The sequence below is a fragment of the Ursus maritimus genome, unplaced genomic scaffold (assembly GCF_017311325.1).
Source record: "Ursus maritimus isolate PB19 unplaced genomic scaffold, ASM1731132v1 scaffold_14, whole genome shotgun sequence".
Taxonomy (NCBI): Eukaryota; Metazoa; Chordata; class Mammalia; order Carnivora; family Ursidae; genus Ursus; species Ursus maritimus.
In genome coordinates this window covers 13560588-13581136 of record NW_024423786.1, presented here as the reverse complement: position 1 = coordinate 13581136, position 20549 = coordinate 13560588, and the positions used below count along the sequence as shown (strand labels likewise).

Here is a 20549-nt window from a genome sequence, read left to right as displayed (position 1 = left end):
TAAGCACGTTCCCCCCCCCCATGCCACGCCACCTACTTGGATTGGGTTTATGCCAGCTGGCTGTGTGTGGGCTTTCTGCTTTTCGTTTTTCTTTCTTTCTTTTTTTTAAAGTTTCTTTTGTAATTCTTCAGTCCATCTAGTCTAGCCTTGCCGTTTACTGTGCCTGGCCAACCCTCCTGCAAGGGCTAACGTGCTGTCCATGCCCAGTTCCTCTTAGAAGCTGAATGAATTGTGACCCCAGCTTCTATGCTCAGTTTGGAGACCAGCTGCGCCTTTGCGTTTTCCCAGAGATGTTGGCCGACACTGCACCTGCAGTGTGATGGATTTGCCCTGGACTGAAAGGGGAAGGAAAATGAGGGGGAATCAAAAGATCACTGTGTTTACCCTCTTTTTTGCACAGCAGTGCATTTATACTACCCAAGTATACCAGAGAATTTTTGAGACTTTATTAATTAATAATAATAACAAATACAAGAAGAAAAAGGAGGAAAAGAAAAAACTAAAATAAAACTAGAGAACAGACAATTAAATTTTTCTCTGGGAACCATGAAAACAATAAACATTTAAAGTGATCAGATTAGGAAATGCTGAATTAGGGATCAAGACATTTGGGTTTTATTTCGTTTCTCTGCCAATTAACTGGGTCATCTGGGATGACCTAGGGGACCTATAAGGTTCTGCCTGCCTTTAAAATTAGGTCTTCCAAAAGAAAAGAGTGTAAAATGAATTTTTTGTAAATGCAGCACTTTTTTTAAAACCACTAAAGTTTTCTTCAGAGCAAAGATTCACACTGTAATATATTGAGTCTCTAATTATAGGTTTTCACATATGGAGTATTTGCCAATAATAGTTTGAAATTGATATTTAATCATCTACTTACCAAATACATTAGCTCAGCATTATAGCTGATATGATTGTTATTATATTTATCTATAATTCAAAGGTTGCAAACTGGCCACAGGCCATAAAAGGCCTTGGAAAGCATATGGTTTTTGTCTGGCTACCCAGTTAACATTTTTGGACAATTGGGAGTCCATGCACACTCCAGTTTTTTACATGACTGTGTTAGATTCAGCTGCCTTCACCTACCTAGCCCCGAAAGTGCTGGAGTTTGAGATCTTGGCATAATCAAGCTAGTTGCTTCCATAACAATTCAATAACAAAAAAGGAAGGGAAGAAGAGAAGAAGGATTGCCTCTCAGAAAATAGCTAGAAGTAGTTTTGCATGACACCAGGAGAATGGGTTGATTGATGACTTCCTGAGGTTCACTCTTAGCCTGGGAAGCTGTGACTACCTTTCCTTTCAACCTACTTACTATAAGATAAATAAAATAGGACACAAAGTTGCTAGACTTGCTCAAGGTCACTTAGGAAGTTTGTGGTGAAGCCAAAATTAAGAATCCCTTCCCTGGTGTCCTCATTCTGTTGCTCGGCCCACTCAGACATGCTGCTGCACTGCTTGCTGATGAATAATGTGGGCTCTCAGGAACAGTTCCTTATGCAAAAGAGCCTCAGCAAGCTCCATTATGTCCTTGCAAGGGGATAGACTTTATTGTTTCCTTAATGTGTTATGGAGACTATTATAGCTCTTCCTCCCATATGAACCCTCCATCTGTGATCACTAACACACACTACAGGGTGTTTTGCTTTGGATAATGTGTGAACAAGGAACATAATTTGGGGAAATGGTTGAAGAAAGAAATCTAAGATTCAGAAAGGGCCAGGGACCAGACAAAAGTCCAAGAAACTAATATCTTTAAAAATAATCCATGCAGGGGTGCCTGGCTGGCTCAGTCAGTACAGCATGTGACTCTTGATCTCAGGGTCAAGAGTTTGAGCCCCAGGGTGGGTGAAGAGATTACTTTAAAAAAATAATTTAAAAAATAGCCCATGCAGATTCAGTGTTCACAATGTATGTGTAAGATCTTATTTTCTTCCCAAGGAAAATAAAATATACCCTCCAGAAAGAATTTGCTGTGATCTCTCTCTCTTTCTGGCTCCACCTGCACTAGCCATTTACATTGTTAGAAGGCCTCTGGCCTAGGGGCGCCTGAGTGGCTCAGTCCTTAAGCGTCTGCCTTCGGCTCAGGGCGCGATGCCGGAGTTCTTGGATCGAGCCCTATGTCGGGCTCTTTTGCTGGCAGCCTGCTTCTTCCTCTCCCACTCCCCCTGCTTGTGTTCCCTCTCTTGCTGGCTGTCTCTCTCTCTGTCAAATAAATAAATAAAATCTTAAAAAAAAAAAAAAAAAGGAAGGCCTCTGGCCAGGCTTTTTTCAAAACTTATAGTTGCTAATAGCACAAAAGGTACCCTCTGCTGATTTCAACTTCCTATTCCTTCCTTTCATACTCAACACCCATTAAAAAGACTAGATCCAATGAGACATCAAACCTGTAAATAATACCTAACATCTATTGGGCACTCGCTATGTGCCAGGCCCTCTGCCAAAAGCTTTACATTTAACATCTCATCCCAATTCTCTCACCACCTTTGCAAAGTACATTCTATGATCTCCATTTTCTAAAAAAAATTAACTGAGACCCAGAAAGAAAGCTTCAGTAACTTGTCCAAGGTCACAGAACTGAATTTGAAACCAGGCTTGTCTCTGCAGAAGCCACGCTCTTTAAACTCCCGTTTCCAAAAGCTTATAGCCAGATGCCTGGGTGGCTCAGTTAGTTGAGTACCCGACTCTTGCTTTTGGCTCAGGTCATGCACAATCTCACCAACTCTTGGTTTTGGCTAGGGTCATGGTCTCAGGGTCATGAGACCAAGCCCTGCATCGAGCCCACATTGAACCCCACTTTGGCCTCTGTGCTCAGAGGGGAGACAGCTTGAGATTCTCTCTCTCCCTCTGCTACACTTCCTCTCTGTCAAATAAATAAATAAATCTTAAAAAAAAAAAAAGTATAGCCTTTTGAGCCTAAGAATCATCCACTTGTACCTGCAGCAAAAGTCAAGGTGGCCTTCAGCACAGGAAATTACTTCTGGGAGGTCAACCCAGTTATTGCAGTCTGGCTCCACCTTGTTCCCATCCCCCCCACAACAGAGTGGCTACAGGGAGAATTTATATTGAAACATTGCTTTTTTTTTTTTAAAGATTTTATTTATTTATTTGACAGAGAGACAGCCAGTGAGGGAGGGAACACAAGCAGGGGGAGTGGGAGAGGAAGAAGCAGGCTTCCCAGCAGGGCAGGGAGCCTGATGCGGGACTCGATCCCAGGACTCTGGGATCACACCCTGAGCCGAGGCAGACACTTAATGACTGAGCCACCCAGGCGCCCCGAGACATTGCATTTTTTAACCAGAAGGAAAGCTTCACTGAACAAAAATCCCATTGTCCCATTATTAAGCCATACCTAAAAGAAGATAAGCAAATTCGAATGCTGCATTAGCTCTGGATCTATTTGGAGACCAATAAAGCTAAAAAACTGATTTTCCTAAACATGTACACAGTGTGAATTTGGCCACCAAAGACAGTATGCATAAAAGCACATGTCCTAAGAAGGCATTTTTCTTCATTTTCGGGGGGGGCGGGTGGTCAAAAATTTAGTTCTTCACTGCTGTGACTTACTATGTCTATGAAAGGATGCTAATTTCCAGGTTGAAGGTTTGTATTCCATAATTTGCTTGCCTGCATAGGGTTTTAATTTAGCCTATTTGGTGCCGTATTTGGTCTCTGAATTTCTAACACTTAATTCCAATAATACCAGTTGAAAATATAATGGAAATGGTAAAAAATAACCATGACTTTTTTCCAAACACGTGTCATGCCCAAAGGTCTTAAAGAGATTTGCTTATTCATTACCTCCCAATACTCCTGCAGGGTGAAAATGAAATTTAATAGCAAACTTGATGAGGTTCCAGAGATTCAAATAAGTATCTGAGGGCTCACTCCATGCTGGACTCTTTCCCAGGCTCTTTAGTTATCATCATTTTCATATATGAAGTATGTATAATTAGCCTTAATTTAGGCATAGAAACTGAGATAGAGAATTTCCATAGTTTATCCAAGATAATAAGATAATATTATCTTATACAAGATAATAAGTGAAGTGACTTCTGAAGAAGTCAGAATCTGAATACAGATCACTTGATCCCCCAAGACAGAATTCTTTCTATAAACTGAGAGCTATCTGGGTTTTAATATAACTAGAATTAACTTAATCATCATGTTACTGTGATTTCTTATTTCTTTCGTCCAACTTCATAAGAACTCAATGCATAAGGATCCAACCCCAAGTCATACTAAATACTGTGATTTTGTTAAAATAACATCCCATCTCATATGATTCTATGGTGAAAATGGGGATCAGTGCCAAATTCACTGATGGTGATGACCATGCAGTCCATTTCCTTTGGAATTTTTATATTCAGAGCAGAATGTCCTAAACATATCTTTATTGGAAAAAGAACCATCAAAGTAATTATGTAATTGTTTGTGGTCCTCTTTGAAATGCATCCCTTGCCAATTCTGGGCCTTTAAAGCTATGGGTTTTTACTTAAGGGACTGCTTCTTTAAACTGCCAGAATTGTTTATGGTACATCATTCTGGTAATTAGCAGGACATTTTCTTCTCACATTTGACCAACTTAGTCCAGTAAGCCCTAGAACAAAGCAATTCCACTTTTCAAAAAAAAAAAAAAAAAAATCTGCCAACCATTTTTTATTAATTTGCAGAATTTAAGTTAATCAATTTGTATGTATGTGATAAAAGTTGGCCTGAATTATAATGGATTCATGTTTTTTTATTTTTTTTTATTTTATTTTTTTTTTTTAAAGATTTTATTTATTCATTTAACAGAGATAGCCAACGAGAGAGGGAACACAAGCAGGGGGAGTGGGAGAGGAAGAAGCAGGCTCACAGCAGAGGAGCCCGACGTGGGGCTCGATCCCATAACGCCGGGATCACGCCCTGAGCCGAAGGCAGGCGCTTAACCGCTGTGCCACCCAGGCGCCCCTCATGTTTTTTTAATGATAAAAAAATTAAACTTACCAGCTCCCATTTTTAAGTATATAATTCAGTAGTGTTGTACAACAGAGTTCTCAAGCTTTTTCATCTTGTAAAACTTAAATAAATACCCATTAAGCACAAATTTCCCCTCTCCCCTTCCCACACCCTTAGCAACCACCATTCTACTTTCTGTTTCTATAATTTTGACTACTTTAGATACTTCATGTAAGTAGAATCATACAGCATTTATCCTTTTGTGATGGGCTTATTTCATCTAGGATAATGTCTTAGAAGTTCATTCAACTTTGCTCTTTTTCAGGACTGTTTTGGCTATTTGGGGTCCCTTGAGATTCCATATGAATTTCAATATTTTTTTTAAGATTTATTTATTTATTTGACAGCGAGAGAGCAGCAGAGGGAGAGGGAGAAGCAGACTCCCCACTGAGCAGGGAGCCCAGTGCGGGACTCGATCCCTGGACCCCAGGATCATGATCTGAGCCAAAGGCAGATGCTTAACTGACTGAACCACCCAGGCACCCAAGACTTTTTTTTTCTATTTCTGCAAAAACTGAGATTGAGCTTTTGATAAGGATTGCAATGAATCTGTAGATCACTTTGGATAGTATGGACATTTTAACAATACAATTCATGAACGTGGGATGTATTTCTATATATTTATGTATTTTATTTCTTTTAGCAGTGCACAAGTCTTTTACCTCCTTGGTTAAATTTATTCCCAAGTATTTTATTCTTTTGATGCTATTGTTAAGTTGGATTATTAATTTCCTTTTTGGATTGGTCACTGTTAGTGTACAAAAACACAATTGATTTTATGTATTTATTTTGTATCTTGCAACTTTGTTAAAATTGTTTATTAGTTTTAACAGTTTAGGGTTTTTTGTGACATCTTTAGGGTTTTCTACAGGTGAGATCATACCATCTGCAAACAGAATTTTGTCTCTTCATTTCCAATTTGGATCCTTTATTTCTTTTTCTTGTCTAATTATTCTAGCTAGGACTTCCCAATACTAAGTTGAATAGAAGTAGCTAGAGTGGGCATCCTTATATTGTTCCTGATCATTGAGGAAAAGCTTATACTCTTTCATCACTGAGAATGATTTTAGCTGTCGGCTTTTCATATATGGTTTTTTCTTTTATTCCTAGTCAGTTGAGTGTTTTTATCATGAAAGGTATTGAATTCTGTCAAGTGCATTTTCTTCATCAACTGAGATGACGATGCAGGTTTTGTCATTCATTCTGTTAATATGGTGTATTACTTTGAATTGTTTTCATATATTGAACCATGCTTGCATTCAAGTTATTCATGGTGTATAAACCTTTTAATAAACCGTTGAATTCAATCTGCTAGTATTTTGTGGAGGAGTTTTGCATCAGTACTCATCAGGGACATTGGTCTGTAGTTTTCTACTCTTGTTGTGATAATGGATTTACTTTTAAACACTGTTAGTGAATAACTTCTGAGACATGCCTTATGTTTTAAACATACAAAATGGTTTAAGCACTCTATGAAGCTTTGTTCTATGTATAATGTCATGTTCAAAAATTAGGCTGGAAAATATGCTAAAGAGAATTCAGAATGGCAAACAACTAGAAACATCTTAAAACACCTCCTTTTATGTCAAGGAAGTTTCATTCTCCACTCCCAAAGAAGCCAAATGCAGGTTTGGGAGAGGAAAATGTCTTCCTTCTATGTTTGCTATGGTGTCTAACATTCTCAACTTGTGTGGTTTGTTTGTTTAAAGAGGAATGTGTATGTCAAACAGAAATTTGAGCATTGCAATCCAATTACCTCATCATATATTTTAAACTAAAATGGAGGCATTATTCATGTAAATATCCAAAGTACAGCCCCATAAAAGATATTTTTCAATGGCAACAGATGGTTTTGAGAGTCTCACACAACTTCAAGACATACTTACTTTTTGCTATGTTTCCTTAAATTCTGTCAAAACATAAATATTAGTTGAAATTCCATCTCAGAGTTATGAAAAGTAGATTTATTTTTTTGGTTTTCTATTTTAAATTAAAATTAAGCAATAACATGAGGCAGAAATCTTCTTAATGGAAAATTGACTGTGGTCATTATACATGTTTTAGGATTATTCTAAATGGAAACAAAAAGAATGGAATAAATTTATGGAGGTAATAATATTTAGGAAATTATTATTCCCTGAGATATGTTTTTATTTTATGGAATTTCCTGATAAAAGTCAGAATCAGGTAGTTTTATAATGTTGAAAAGTTTTGTACGTACATAATATATGATAAAGTAACCAGATTAGGTGAGGAGAATGTGGTGTGTTTCCTCCCCACAAAGAATAGCAAGTATCCAGCGTCAGCATTGTGCAACACATTCGTTTCCTTCTTCTTCCTCCAACTGTCAAATCTGGATTGGGTGGGTTTTTTTAATACCATCTCCTTAGACCAATAGCTTGGTTTGCATATTTTGTATAACAACAACAGAAATGTAGGACTTTTCTTTCTTTCTACTAAAATATGACAGATATACAACTTTTAGGACTGGCTACTTGTATTAGTTTGCTTCTTGGTCAGTCACAAGGATAACTATGTTTTGCAAAGCACAAAGTAATAGCAGCAAATATGAATCGAAAGCTTGCTATGTGTTGGACACTAGATTTCAAGTACATTATATGCTGTATTTTATTGAATTCTTACAGTAATTTTATGAGGCTAAAGAAAACACTAGTCACTGAAGGTCCTTCAGTACTCAACGCTGAAGTTCATTATAGAAAGACAAATGTAAGGAAATACGTAACTCTACTTTTAATAGCTTAGCAAGTGACAGGCCTAGTTTTGAGAAAGCAAGATAGACGATGGATCCACAGTGGCTTTTTATCCCTGATTGGAATCCAGGTAACTAGAAACATTAACTGCTAATATTATCTTTATAAGCAGATGAGCAATACATATTTGACCTCAGAGGACCTTATTAAAACCAATAGATGGGGTGCCTGGGTAGCGCAGTCCTTAAGCGTCTGCCTTCGGCTCAGGGCGTGATCCCGGAGATCTGGGATCGAGCCCCACATCAGGCTCCTCTGCTGGGAGCCTGCTTCTTCCTCTCCCACTCCCCCTGCTTGTGTTCCCCCTCTCACTGGCTGTCTCTCTGTCAAATAAATAAATAAAATCTTAAAAAAAAAAAAAAAAACAATAGACAAGGACTAAATAAAATCAAAGGTCCCCAGCTTTCCTTCATTTACTTGTTCTCTAACCACCACTAACAACCACTAGCTAAAACTAATATGGATGAGAAATATAATAAGATGACAATAGGGATGCCTGGGTGGTTCAGTCAGTTACGTGTCCTACTCTTGGTTTCAGCTCAGGTCATGAGCCTCACGTCAGGCTCATACACTGGGCATGGAGCCTGATTAAGGTTCTCTCACTCCCTGTCCCTCTGCTCCTCAATCTAAAAAAAAAAAAAAAAAAGGATGACAATAAGTAAAATTAACTTTTTACTTTTGTGAGCTTTATATAGATTCCTTTAATTCCCTTGATAATTCTAATGACCAACCCTATCTTATACAGTTGAAGAAGCTGAGGCTTCAAGATATTAAAGAACATATCCCCAAAAAAGAACATATCTACTATATCCATGCTTTATAGCTACTAAGTGGCCAGTGACATTCCCCTGAGATTGTTGAAATTAAACATGTGTAAGTATGTTTGTGTTTTTCATGAAGATCGGTGATAATAGTGGGGTAAAATCCTTTGACTATTTTATTCAGTCAAGATCAGCTGTGACTGTTAGAATATAAGAAAAACTGATATTTGCTTTTTGGAGTTGTGTTAAATTAATTTTTTGCATAAGAATAACTGAGCTAGGGGCGCCTGGGTAGCGCAGTCCTTAAGCATCTGCCTTCGGCTCAGGGCGTGATCCTGGCGTTCCGGGATCGAGTCCCACATCGGGTTCCTCTGCTGGGAGCCTGCTTCTTCCTCTCCCACTCCCCTGCTGTGTTCCCTCTCTCGCTGGCTGTCTCTCTGTCACATAAATAAATAAAATCTTTAAAAAAAAAAGAATAACTGAGCTAGAAAAGCATTGGCTGAATATGTCTACAGAATATACCATTTGGAAGAGAAAAACTGATGAAAACAAATAAAAACAATTATTAGTTAAAATATAAATAACTAGGGGTGCCTGAATGGCTCAGTTGGTTAAGTTCCTGCCTTCAGCTCAGGTCATGATCCCGGGCTCCTGGTCCTTGTGCTCTCTCTCTCTCTTTCTCTCTCTATCTCAAATAAATAAATGTCTTTTTAAAAAATAATAAAATATAAATAACCAAAAATGAACTTTGAGTCTCGTATAAACTGCATTTTGTGCTTTGCTGTTGACATTTTGACTTTTTTGGAGCCTTGCAATTTTTAAAATCAACTTTATTTTTAAAGAAATGACAGCTGTGTGTTTTTCGAAGTGTCCCTATTAAGAAAGAGTTTTTGTGTGCATTTGATGACTTTACCCAATTAAATTGTAAAAATGGTAACAGCATTAGTGTAGTAAGTAGAATTATAGAAAAGTATACTGTAATTTAAAAGCTTATGTAGTTACTTTGAACATTCTGTTAATAGATTTGTAATTATGCCTTTTTAGTAGACAAAAGATAATCTATAATATAGAAAGTATATGGGAAAAATAACATAACATCTGTCCTAATCTAATTTTCAGGCACATCTCCAGACTTTGATTTGGCTGAAGTAACTTATACCACAGAGCTGTGGGCATGCCTGGAATTGAGAGACACAGTTAAAAGACTCCCAATTGCTTCCTGCCTTTTTGAAAACTACTGAAAACCATCCCTTCAGACTCCGGAGTTTTACACATCTCAACCGAGACTTTGCTTGAATGTTTACATTTTCTGCTTGCTGTCCTACATACCACTATCCAGTGTTCACCTTTTGTTAAAACTTAGGCGTGTCAGGAGTTGAGCTTGCTTGGCAAGCCAGCATGGCTAGGATGAGCTTTGTTTTAGCAGCTTGCCAATTGGTGCTGGGCTTGCTAATGACTTCATTAACTGGGTCGTCCCTACAAAATAGTGAGTGTCCACAACTTTGTGTATGTGAAATTAGGCCCTGGTTTACCCCGCAGTCAACATACAGAGAAGCCACTACTGTTGATTGCAATGATCTCCGCTTAACAAGGATTCCCAGCAACCTTTCTAGTGATACCCAAGTGCTTCTCTTACAGAGCAATAACATCGCAAAGACCGTGGATGAGCTCCAGCAGCTTTTCAACTTGACTGAGCTAGATTTCTCCCAAAACAACTTTACAAATATTAAGGAGGTAGGGCTGGCAAACCTGACCCAGCTCACTACTCTACATTTGGAGGAAAATCAGATTACAGAAATGACTGATTACTGCCTGCAAGACCTCAGCAACCTTCAAGAACTCTATATCAACCATAACCAGATTAGCGCTATTTCTGCAAATGCTTTTTCAGGCTTAAAAAATCTTTTAAGGCTTCACTTGAACTCCAATAAATTGAAAGTTATCGATAGCCGCTGGTTTGATTCAACACCCAACCTGGAAATTCTCATGATTGGGGAAAACCCTGTGATTGGAATTCTAGATATGAACTTTAAACCCCTCTCAAATTTGAGAAGCCTGGTTTTGGCAGGAATGTATCTCACTGATATTCCTGGAAATGCCTTGGTGGGCTTGGATAGCCTTGAAAGCCTGTCTTTTTATGATAACAAACTGGTCAAAGTTCCTCAGCTTGCCCTGCAAAAGGTTCCAAATTTAAAATTCTTAGACCTCAACAAAAACCCCATTCACAAAATCCAAGAAGGGGATTTCAAAAATATGCTTCGGCTAAAAGAACTGGGAATCAACAATATGGGGGAACTCGTTTCTGTGGATCGCTATGCCCTTGATAACTTGCCTGAACTCACAAAGTTAGAAGCCACCAATAACCCCAAATTATCTTATATCCACCGCTTGGCTTTTCGAAGTGTTCCTGCCCTAGAAAGCTTGATGTTGAACAACAATGCCTTGAATGCCGTTTACCAAAAGACGGTAGAATCCCTTCCCAATCTTCGTGAGATCAGTATCCACAGCAATCCCCTGAGGTGTGATTGTGTCATCCACTGGATTAACTCCAACAAGACCAACATCCGCTTCATGGAGCCATTGTCCATGTTCTGTGCCATGCCCCCTGAATATAGAGGGCAGCAGGTAAAGGAAGTTTTAATCCAGGATTCAAGCGAACAGTGCCTCCCAATGATATCTCATGACACATTTCCAAATCATTTAAACATGGATATTGGCACAACAGTTTTCCTAGACTGTAGGGCCATGGCTGAGCCAGAACCCGAAATTTACTGGGTCACTCCTCTTGGAAATAAGATAACTGTGGATACACTTTCAGATAAATATAAGCTAAGTAGTGAAGGTACTTTAGAAATATCTAACATACAAATTGAAGACTCAGGAAGATATACTTGTGTTGCCCAGAACGTCGAAGGGGCCGACACACGTGTGGTAACAATTAAGGTTAATGGAACCCTTCTGGATGGTACCCAGGTGCTGAAAATATATGTCAAGCAGACAGAATCTCATTCCATTTTAGTGTCCTGGAAAGTTAATTCCAATGTCATGACATCAAACTTAAAATGGTCATCTGCCACCATGAAGATTGACAATCCTCACATAACATATACTGCCAGGGTCCCAGTAGATGTTCATGAGTACAACCTAACACATCTGCAGCCTTCCACAGATTATGAAGTGTGTCTCACAGTGTCTAATATTCATCAGCAGACTCAAAAGTCATGTGTTAATGTCACAACTAAAAACGCTGCCTTTGCACTGGACATTTCTGATCAAGAAACAAGTACAGCCCTTGCTGCAGTAATGGGGTCCATGTTTGCCATCATTAGCCTTGCGTCCATTGCTGTGTACATTGCCAAAAGGTTTAAGAGAAAAAACTACCACCATTCATTAAAAAAGTATATGCAAAAAACTTCTTCAATCCCACTTAATGAGCTGTACCCACCACTCATTAACCTCTGGGAAGGTGACAGTGAGAAAGATAAAGATGGTTCTGCAGACACCAAGCCAACCCAGGTTGACACATCCAGAAGCTATTACATGTGGTAACTCAGTGGATATTTTGCTTCTGGTAGTAAGGAGCACAAAGACGTTTTTGCTTTATTCTGCAAAAGTAACAAGTTGAAGACTTTTGTATTTTTGACTTTGCTAGTTTGTGGCAGAGTGGAGAGGATGGGTGGATATTTCAAATTTTTTTAGTATAGCGTATCGCAAGGGTTTGACACGGCTGGCAGCATCTCTAGGCTTCCAGTTTGTGTTTGGTTTTTATTCTTATCATTATTATGATTATTATTATTATATTATTATTATTATTATTTTGTTTTAGTTGTGCTAAACTCAATAATGCTGTTCTAACTACAATGCTCAATAAAATGATTAATGACAGGTTGGGGTTCCCCTGTGCTTTTACCCCTTCTGAAGCCATCAGTAGAAAGTACCATGTCCTCCAAAAAGCTAACATACAGTGTGAAGCAGCATTGAACCTTTTGTAGCAATCTGGTCTACAGACTTTTAACTCAAGAAGCTAAGGCTAGACTTGTTACCTTTGTTGAATGATGTTAGTTGACTGTACTGTAATGTTGTATCAACTGAATTGAATGTTTGCCTTTGAACAATGACTTTTCTTTTTTTGTAATAGTTAAAGAGGCTTAGAATAAGCTAACAGGCAATAGATATATGTATATCAGATTTTTTAATGTAACAAACTACATGTTAATTGTTACTTATTCTTTTTATCTTTAGTAGACACTTTTAAAAGAAAAGACAATTTTGTTGTGTTTAACTCACCAACATGTGGTGTATAATGAAGACAGAACTATAATAAATTAGTTTTGTTCTGATTTTTTAGAACACTTGCAATAATGTATCATTTATAGTTCTTGCTAGTTGCAGTGGTGATATATTTCACATCCCTAAAACAACCACCAAAATAAATCAACTAAAGCATGATGCTTTTTAAAACTAGGCCCTAAAAAATTTTGAATTCTTTTTCTAAGGGAAGAAATAACTATTTTAGTGAAGATATTTTAATGAAAAGTATTTCTATATTTTAAATATTACCGATCAGACCTAATGGAGGGAAACATCCTTATGAATAAAAAGGCATATTACTGTACACCATGCATCACTAAATGTGGTTTAAAAAAATGGAGATAGACACATTGATAGAGACAGATATGTCACATTCCTTTTCTGTAAGGGTTTGGTTAAAATCTGAATTTTTTTAGTAGTATCCACACTCTTCATCAAAGTCTAAAACATACAGCTATGCAGTATTCCAAAATATATTACATGTTACTCCTTTTTAAATGGCTTTCTATATGCTTAGACTCCTATTAGCTCATATATCTGTATGGAGAGATCTGCTGAGACAAGTAAATGGAAAGAGCTAGATTTAGGTAGAAGGTCAGTTCCACAAAGTATGTGGGGGGGGGAGGTGGGGAGAGAGTTAAAGATATATAGAGGAAAAAGGAACCATTTGCAAATGCAGATTAATAATACACAGAAATAAAGAAAAGCTTCTCCAGATGGCACCTGCTGCCAGAGACATGCCGTCACACCAGGAACGATAAGATTGTAAAGGGACTGCGAGCTAGCAGGTGGCAGCTGAGCAAAAGCAAGAAGAAGGGAGCAGAAAGAACACGCAGGTGAGGCAAGCTGAAAGGATTTCTTTCTTTGTAAAATTCCTTGTTTCATAAATCATTTAGGAAAAAAAGATCATTTTTTTCCCCATTTCTAAAGGGGAAATTTTTTTTTTATCATATGCTGAAACAAATGAGCTGCAGCAGAAAAATGAGTATTTGAGCTAGAAGCATCTCTTCCCAGAGCCTTCATTTCTTGATGAGAAAAACCTATACCCAGAGAAGAACTGTAACTTGCCCTGGTCAGACTCTCCTGCTCATTGAGCACTCTGCACTCCCATCTATGGCTCTGGGTCCTACCACTTTCTAGACTCCCGTGCAGAGCTCATCTCTCACAGTTCTCAACGACCTCTAGTGCCCTTGCTTCAAAAATGCTTTATATCCTCAAGTGCTCATTTACTCAGGACAAAATTCAGCACAAGAGCAGAACCTGAGGGTCAGAAAAGCTACATTGTTGATATTACCATGTACATGTAGGAAACAGAATTGATGTTGCTTTGGATGCAACCTTGGGGAAGTTTCCTGTTGGGTGATTCTTGTCTTCAAATATCTACAGAGAGTAGTACACCATCCAGCAAACTCCTAGTAATTCTGCAAACAATGAAAGGGGAGTGATACTGAAGCATCATGCTTAGAGCAGGGAAGAAAGAGGTGGCATCGTTTATCCCATAAAGCAACGATTTGAACCTGCCACATTATCATCCCTCAAATATTAGTAAAATAAATGGAGGAAAACAACCATTCCTCTCTAACAACCATTCCTCTATTCTGGATACATAGCAAGCAACCAGGGAATCCAAGTGTTTTTGTCAACAACCTTTTGCCAGGCCAGTTTGGGGGAAACACTCCCTTTTAACTTTTACTCCTCCAATAAAATATTTTGAGCTTATTTTTCCTTGTCTGTGCTAATTGGGTTGGTTTTCAGTTGATAGAAAGCAAAATGGCATGGTGCTTTTTTCCCTAGCCAAGTATTTCTTCATTTGTGCTTAATTCAATTTGATAAGTTAGACAGCCAGTGAAATTAGGCATCAAAGTAGTTCCTGATTGATAATGGAGGTTATATCACCTTTACCAGTGAAGTGACAATTACAGGTCACTTTCTAATTTCGTATTTTCCCTTTTGCTGCCCTCAGGACATATAATGTATCTCAACCTGATTTTACAAGGTTATTTTTGGAGGTATTACTTAAAACAGACATTCTCAAATTTGCCTGTTTAATTAATGACAAATTGAAATGATGCCATGAATATAAAAACAAATGCAATGTTTGAATATAAATTTTCCTAATTTGGCTGTGGGTTTAGTTTAGTAAAAAGGAATCATCTCCATTCTTTAGCAAACAAACACTACCAAAATCCATTATTTTCTCACATGTGGTTTTCTACTCATCCATTCATGCATTCATTCATTCATTTGCTGAAAACACCACAATCAACTCTTCACTTGTTTGCTTTCTATTTCTGCATTCATTTTCCAAAGCATTTTTATTTCTTCATTACTGTTTTTATTAAATGGGGGAAGAAAAATATTTTGTATCTCTAGCACTTTTCCAGGGAAACCATACTTTCTGCTTTACTAGTCATTGAAAAGGGGAATCTAACTACTTCTGATGCATTCTAACTACAACCGAAAGTGCTTTCTTCACCTCCATCTTTTCACTCTTACCCTGGTTGCAGATAGACTTTATTATTATTATTATTATTTTTATTATTATTATTATTATTCATAAGGGGTTAACTGGAGGGAAAATATTTCTTTAAAGATGAGTTTTAGAATCATCCTCCAGACCTGTAGAATTATCTTGGCCTAAAATCTCTGCAGGACTCTGGGGTGGGCATGCTTTCTCTGTCCTCCCCTCCTGACCCCACATGCACTGAGATCAGCTCCTTCTCTTTGAACTAGTCTAAGTCAGAAACTTAGGGCCTATGGTGAAAATAAGGAGATGACAATGGAACTCATTACTACTGTACTTGCTGGTTTGGCATTGCCCAGCACAGGTTAACAGAACTAAATTTTTATTTTATTTTATTTGTATTGAGTAATTCCTCAGAGACTTGATGGCACTAATATAAAGAACACAGCATTTTCCACAGCCATTTACCATTGGTATGTCTCAGGGTACTATTCCATCCTACAGATCCTGAGGAGAGGATTTAACTTGATCCCCAAAACAATTCTGGTGAACTGATTATTATTCTTTACAATTTAGAGATAAGGAAACTAAGATCTATAGGAACAGTCATTTGCCTGACCCCATAAAGCTCTGTAAGTGGGTAACCATGATAGGGCCCTTCACGTCTAGCTTCCTCTTCCTCTGTCCAGCCCCCTTCTAGAGTGGAGAGGAGCATCTGTGAAAGGGCAGAGGCTAGAAGTCACAGGGCACGTGGGTAAGGCAGAGTAAGTACATCAAGAAGAGCTAATGAGAGATGACGTTGAAAGTTTTCTTTATGTCTCAAAATGCACTTCTCTCTCCCCCTTAAGAAGCTTTATGTGCTGGAGATCTGTGAGCTATACATCAAAACTGTTTCCATCAGGCTAAATTTTATTTTATTTTTATTTTTTTAAAGATTTTATTTATTTATTTGACAGAGAGAGAGACAGCCAGTGAGAGAGGGAACACAGGCAGAGGGCGTGGGAGAGGAAGAAGCAGGCTCCCAGTGGAGGAGCCTTACATCAGGCTAAATTTTAATTCTAATCTTCAAATCTCCCTATACTTTCTCCTCTCTGTTACCTGCTCAGAAAATTAAAGTTTTAAAGGTTTTGTGGAGGACATTCCAAGCTCATTCTTTCCTTAGCAGTAAACCAGGGAAGGCTAATATAACATCACTGACAAACTCGGTGTTTAGCTCAAAAACTGATGTGGGGAAATGTGAAGTTCATGTAGTTGGTTAGTTGTAAGGCTGGTATCTGACATATCCGGAAACAAAAGGCTTTTGTACAATCACCAAGTTTGTGGAGTTTGTGGTATATTTATACTCAGGAAACTGTTCCCTCAAATAAGTCCAGCTGGAAGCCATAGGACATTAAAAAAGGTGTCTTTTTTTTTTTTTTAAATAATGCAACAGCCTCCCCAACATATCCCATTGTCAGTAATATGCTACTTTTTCTGAAGCAAAACCAGTCTCATGCTTCTCACTAAAGTAGCTCCAGGCACAACGTGGCTCAGACATTGCCACTTTTCTCCTTTTCTCCTTGGCCTTCCTCTTCGTCCCATAGGATTAAATGACAAGGTAAATTTCAGCCTGGGCCCTGACAGGATGGTCGTGAGTTCCTAATAAGGGGGAGGTCCTGAATTAAGCGGTATTTTAATGCATCAGTCTTCTTGTTAGCATGTCTCACTCATATAAACAGAAAACGGGGTAGTCATGGGGGAAGGAAAAGAAACCATTTACCCTAATGACTTCTGAAGGAATAAGGAGGGAAAAACACTATATTGCTCTCCCCTAGGAGCTTCACATAGATTATTTACATTTACTGCTCTCTTGATTGCCCCCAGGAGTTGAGTCTTATTGTCGCTACATTAGAGAATGACAAAAATGAGTACTCAGCCTCAGAGATGCAAGCAATTTACCTGAAATCAGCTGGTAAGAGGCAGAATTTTAACTTGGGGTCTCTATAACTAAAACTTATAGTTGTTCACTTATAAAATAGTCTGCAAGCTAAATCTGGATCAGGTGTGTGGAACACATAGCCCAAAAGTCAGTTTGGCACTTGAGACAGAAGGGGAAAAAAGGAGCAAAGGGAGGAATGCCCAGCAGTGAGGCATCTAAGTTAAGGGGTCTAATTTAAGGCCCAAACCTGAGATTAATACATGGAAATGACACCAAGCCAAAGAAAGGAAAAATAAAGGACAACTTTCCAAAGTTTGTGACAACATCTGCATACAAACAAGTGGAGGACTGAAGCTGCAGAAGAAAAAATTGTTTAACAGTGGTGGGGTAGGGTGGGGTGGAAGTATGAGTAGATACCATGTATTGTTCTATGTGAAACACTTGGCAGAGTCCAGATGTGAGAAGCACTTGACCTATATTATCTCATGTAATCTTTAATAATTTTATGAGTAGGTAGATCTCCATTTTTCACATGGAGAAGCTGAGTTTCAGTTCACCAGTCATTAGTGATGAAGCCAAGGTTTCAACCCTGGCTGTCGGATTCCAAAACCCAAGATTAACCACTAAACTTTTTTCTGGCTGAAGAAGCTCTCAGAGTACTGGGCTGGCCTTCTCATTTGCTTGATTGGTTTAGTTCTTTCCTGAGTGGGAAGCAAAGAAAACAGTAGGTTTCCTGACCTGTCTAGGATTTTTCATGGGCCTTCCCACAAAAGGTTTGTTAACATGGAATTAATGTAATAAGCTTAAGTAAGAGGAAAAATGCTGCCTCAGTCTTTTTCTTTTGTAACCCTTGAAGTTAGTCACACATTTTAATAATCTTTCTGATATATTTTTTTAAAGCTATGACACATTATTCAGAGCAAAGAGTTGTTCCGATTCCCTATGTAACCTAATCTTAACTTTCCTGTAAGTCATTTCAGAGTATGGGGTGCAGGGAGGATACAATCCCTGGAGAACTGTTAAAGTGGGAAGTCTTACACCTAATCCCATATCTTTGTGATCTCAATAGCCCTTAATTAAAAAATACATTACTCTCTATCTTCTAAGAGGCAAACTGGTTTAAGCAACTCCTATTCTACTGATGAAACTGAAAAGAAGGCAACTATGACTCTTAACTAAAATGCATGCTTCCGTATTATTTTCCTTCTTGTTAGAGCATTACACACTTGAAACAATGTTTGATTTCACCTAATTTTATTCTAACCAGTTTAGGTGTGGCCCCTTCCCCACATCAGAAGACAGTTCCTATCTGCCATTCATTTTGAGATGCTATTTTTTTTCTTCTGATTGTAACAGTAATATATGTTCACTATAGAGAATCTGGAGAAAAATATGTATTAAGAAAAAATAGCACATAATACCACAATTCCCAAAAAAGCAAGTGAGATTTTGGTATACTTTCTTCTAGTCTCTTATCCCTCTGTGCATATAATTATATATGTATATGTACATGTAATTATAAAAATATATGTCTTTATGAATATAGAATTAGTATTCTGATGTATATAGTTTTATATAGTTTTTTTTTCTGTCACACGCAAAAAAAATAAGCATTTTTCCATATTATTAAAGATTCTTGGAAAGCAAGATGTTAAAGTCTGTATAATCATCTACTACATAGATATCCAGTACTGAACAATTCTTTCTCTTTGGGGGCATTTTACCTCTTCTATGTCAAGCACTAGGGGCATGAAAATGAGCCTACTGTACTCATGCTCTCCAGGGCACAGAGGAAGACGGACATCTACGTAAATGACCCCAGTGTGAGAACTACCACCAAAAGGATGAAATAGTGGCACGAAACCCCAAGGAAGATGAACCCAGGTCAGGCTGGGAACTCAAACTTCAAATCTCACAATTTAAGCTCAGAATTAAAAGATGAGGTGAGTGTTCACCAAGCCAACATCCAGGGGGAGGGCATCTTGGACAGAGGGGGCAAATCCCCCTGATTACAGAGCTTCGGAGGACATGGAAGAAACCTTCCCAGAGAAACTGGAGATTCTGGAGACATTCCTGTGATGGGGAAGAGGCTACCAAAAATACAGAGTAACTACATAGGAAGCTGACGTAGGAAAGAAGACAGAGCAAGGTTTTGTGCAAAGATGAGAGGGAGAGGCTGAGTAATACAAGGAGGCTATGGGTCCCAGAAAGAGCTTTGCTATTTATTTATTTATTTATTTATTTATTTATTTATGCCATTCAACATAATCCCTGGAGGCTGAGTAATACAAGGAGGCTATGGGTCCCAGAAAGAGCTTTGCTATTTATTTATTTATTTATTTATTTATTTATTTATTTATTTATGCCATTCAACATAATCCCTGGGTGATAAAAGAAGCTTGCAAGAGCAGTCTGATAAACCTCCCAAGCCTGGGGCCTCCATGTGGAATCTCAGCTGTGGTAATACATAAAACTTAAACTGTAAACAGATGAGAGAATGCCCAAATTTCTTAGATCTACCCCAGTCAGTGACCTCCAGTCAGTATAGGTTTCCTTTGGTGGTGTTTGTAGTGTCCAAGAAATAAGAAGTGCATAGTTAGAAAATGGAAACTGATGATGTGGGGTTTTAAAGCACAAATTCATCCTCTGTTTCACTTGCTCCTTGCCTACTAAATACAAATATTTCTGGTTCACTTACTTAGAAAAAAAAATCTGATTTTTTTAATGGTATAACAAGATCTTGCCCTGGGAACAGTGATAAAGGACAAGCCATAATTTGATGCATCTACTCTCAAACTCACACTGCACCCCCTTTGTTCCCAAAAGTAAAATAGGTCAAAGACATTGTAGTGTAACCTAATAGAAAGCACTTCTGAATGTAGAATCTATTCCTACAGGATTTCCTTTGGATTCTTAATTTGATTAATTTTTGAGAATAGAAATTCATGGTAGCGAGAAGAGATTAGTACAAGAGGTTCTTTTCCCTAATTCTGCTTTTAACAAGTGTATTGGTGTACATAATACTTAATGGCATTTTTATCATTGGGTGATTTGTCCAAGCCTGTTTTCAGAATCCATCAACCCACCCTGTGAATTATTGTTCTCTCTCTGTACAAAGATTCAAATAACCACTCTACAGATATCTTCATTCTATTCCATTTCCCCAGACAGACAATGTAAGTTATAGTTAGTTTCCCATTAGGAACATAAATTGAGACAAGCAGTTTTGTAGACAATGAAAAACACTGGACAATCCAAAAGTCAATAGAGCTTTATTGAATGAAAAAGTCATTCATAACTTTGACTTTGGAGTGAATAACAAGTTT

The 20549-nt window shown here is 38.0% G+C and overlaps 1 protein-coding gene across 1 annotated transcript; it reads left to right on the top strand.

Moving 5' to 3' along the window:
• Positions 1-9882: 9882 nt before the first annotated feature.
• On the top strand, positions 9883-12096 carry LRRN1 (leucine rich repeat neuronal 1). The gene has a single exon (XM_008697947.1). It carries the CDS (start codon positions 9929-9931, stop codon positions 12077-12079), a length of 2151 nt encoding a protein of 716 aa, XP_008696169.1. The 5' UTR covers positions 9883-9928; the 3' UTR covers positions 12080-12096.
• Positions 12097-20549: the final 8453 nt, after the last annotated feature.

Coding starts and splice junctions, on each gene's coding strand:
- LRRN1 (XM_008697947.1), top strand. CDS start 9,929: ATGGCTAGGATGAGCTTTGTTTTAGCAGCTTGCCAATTGGTGCTGGGC.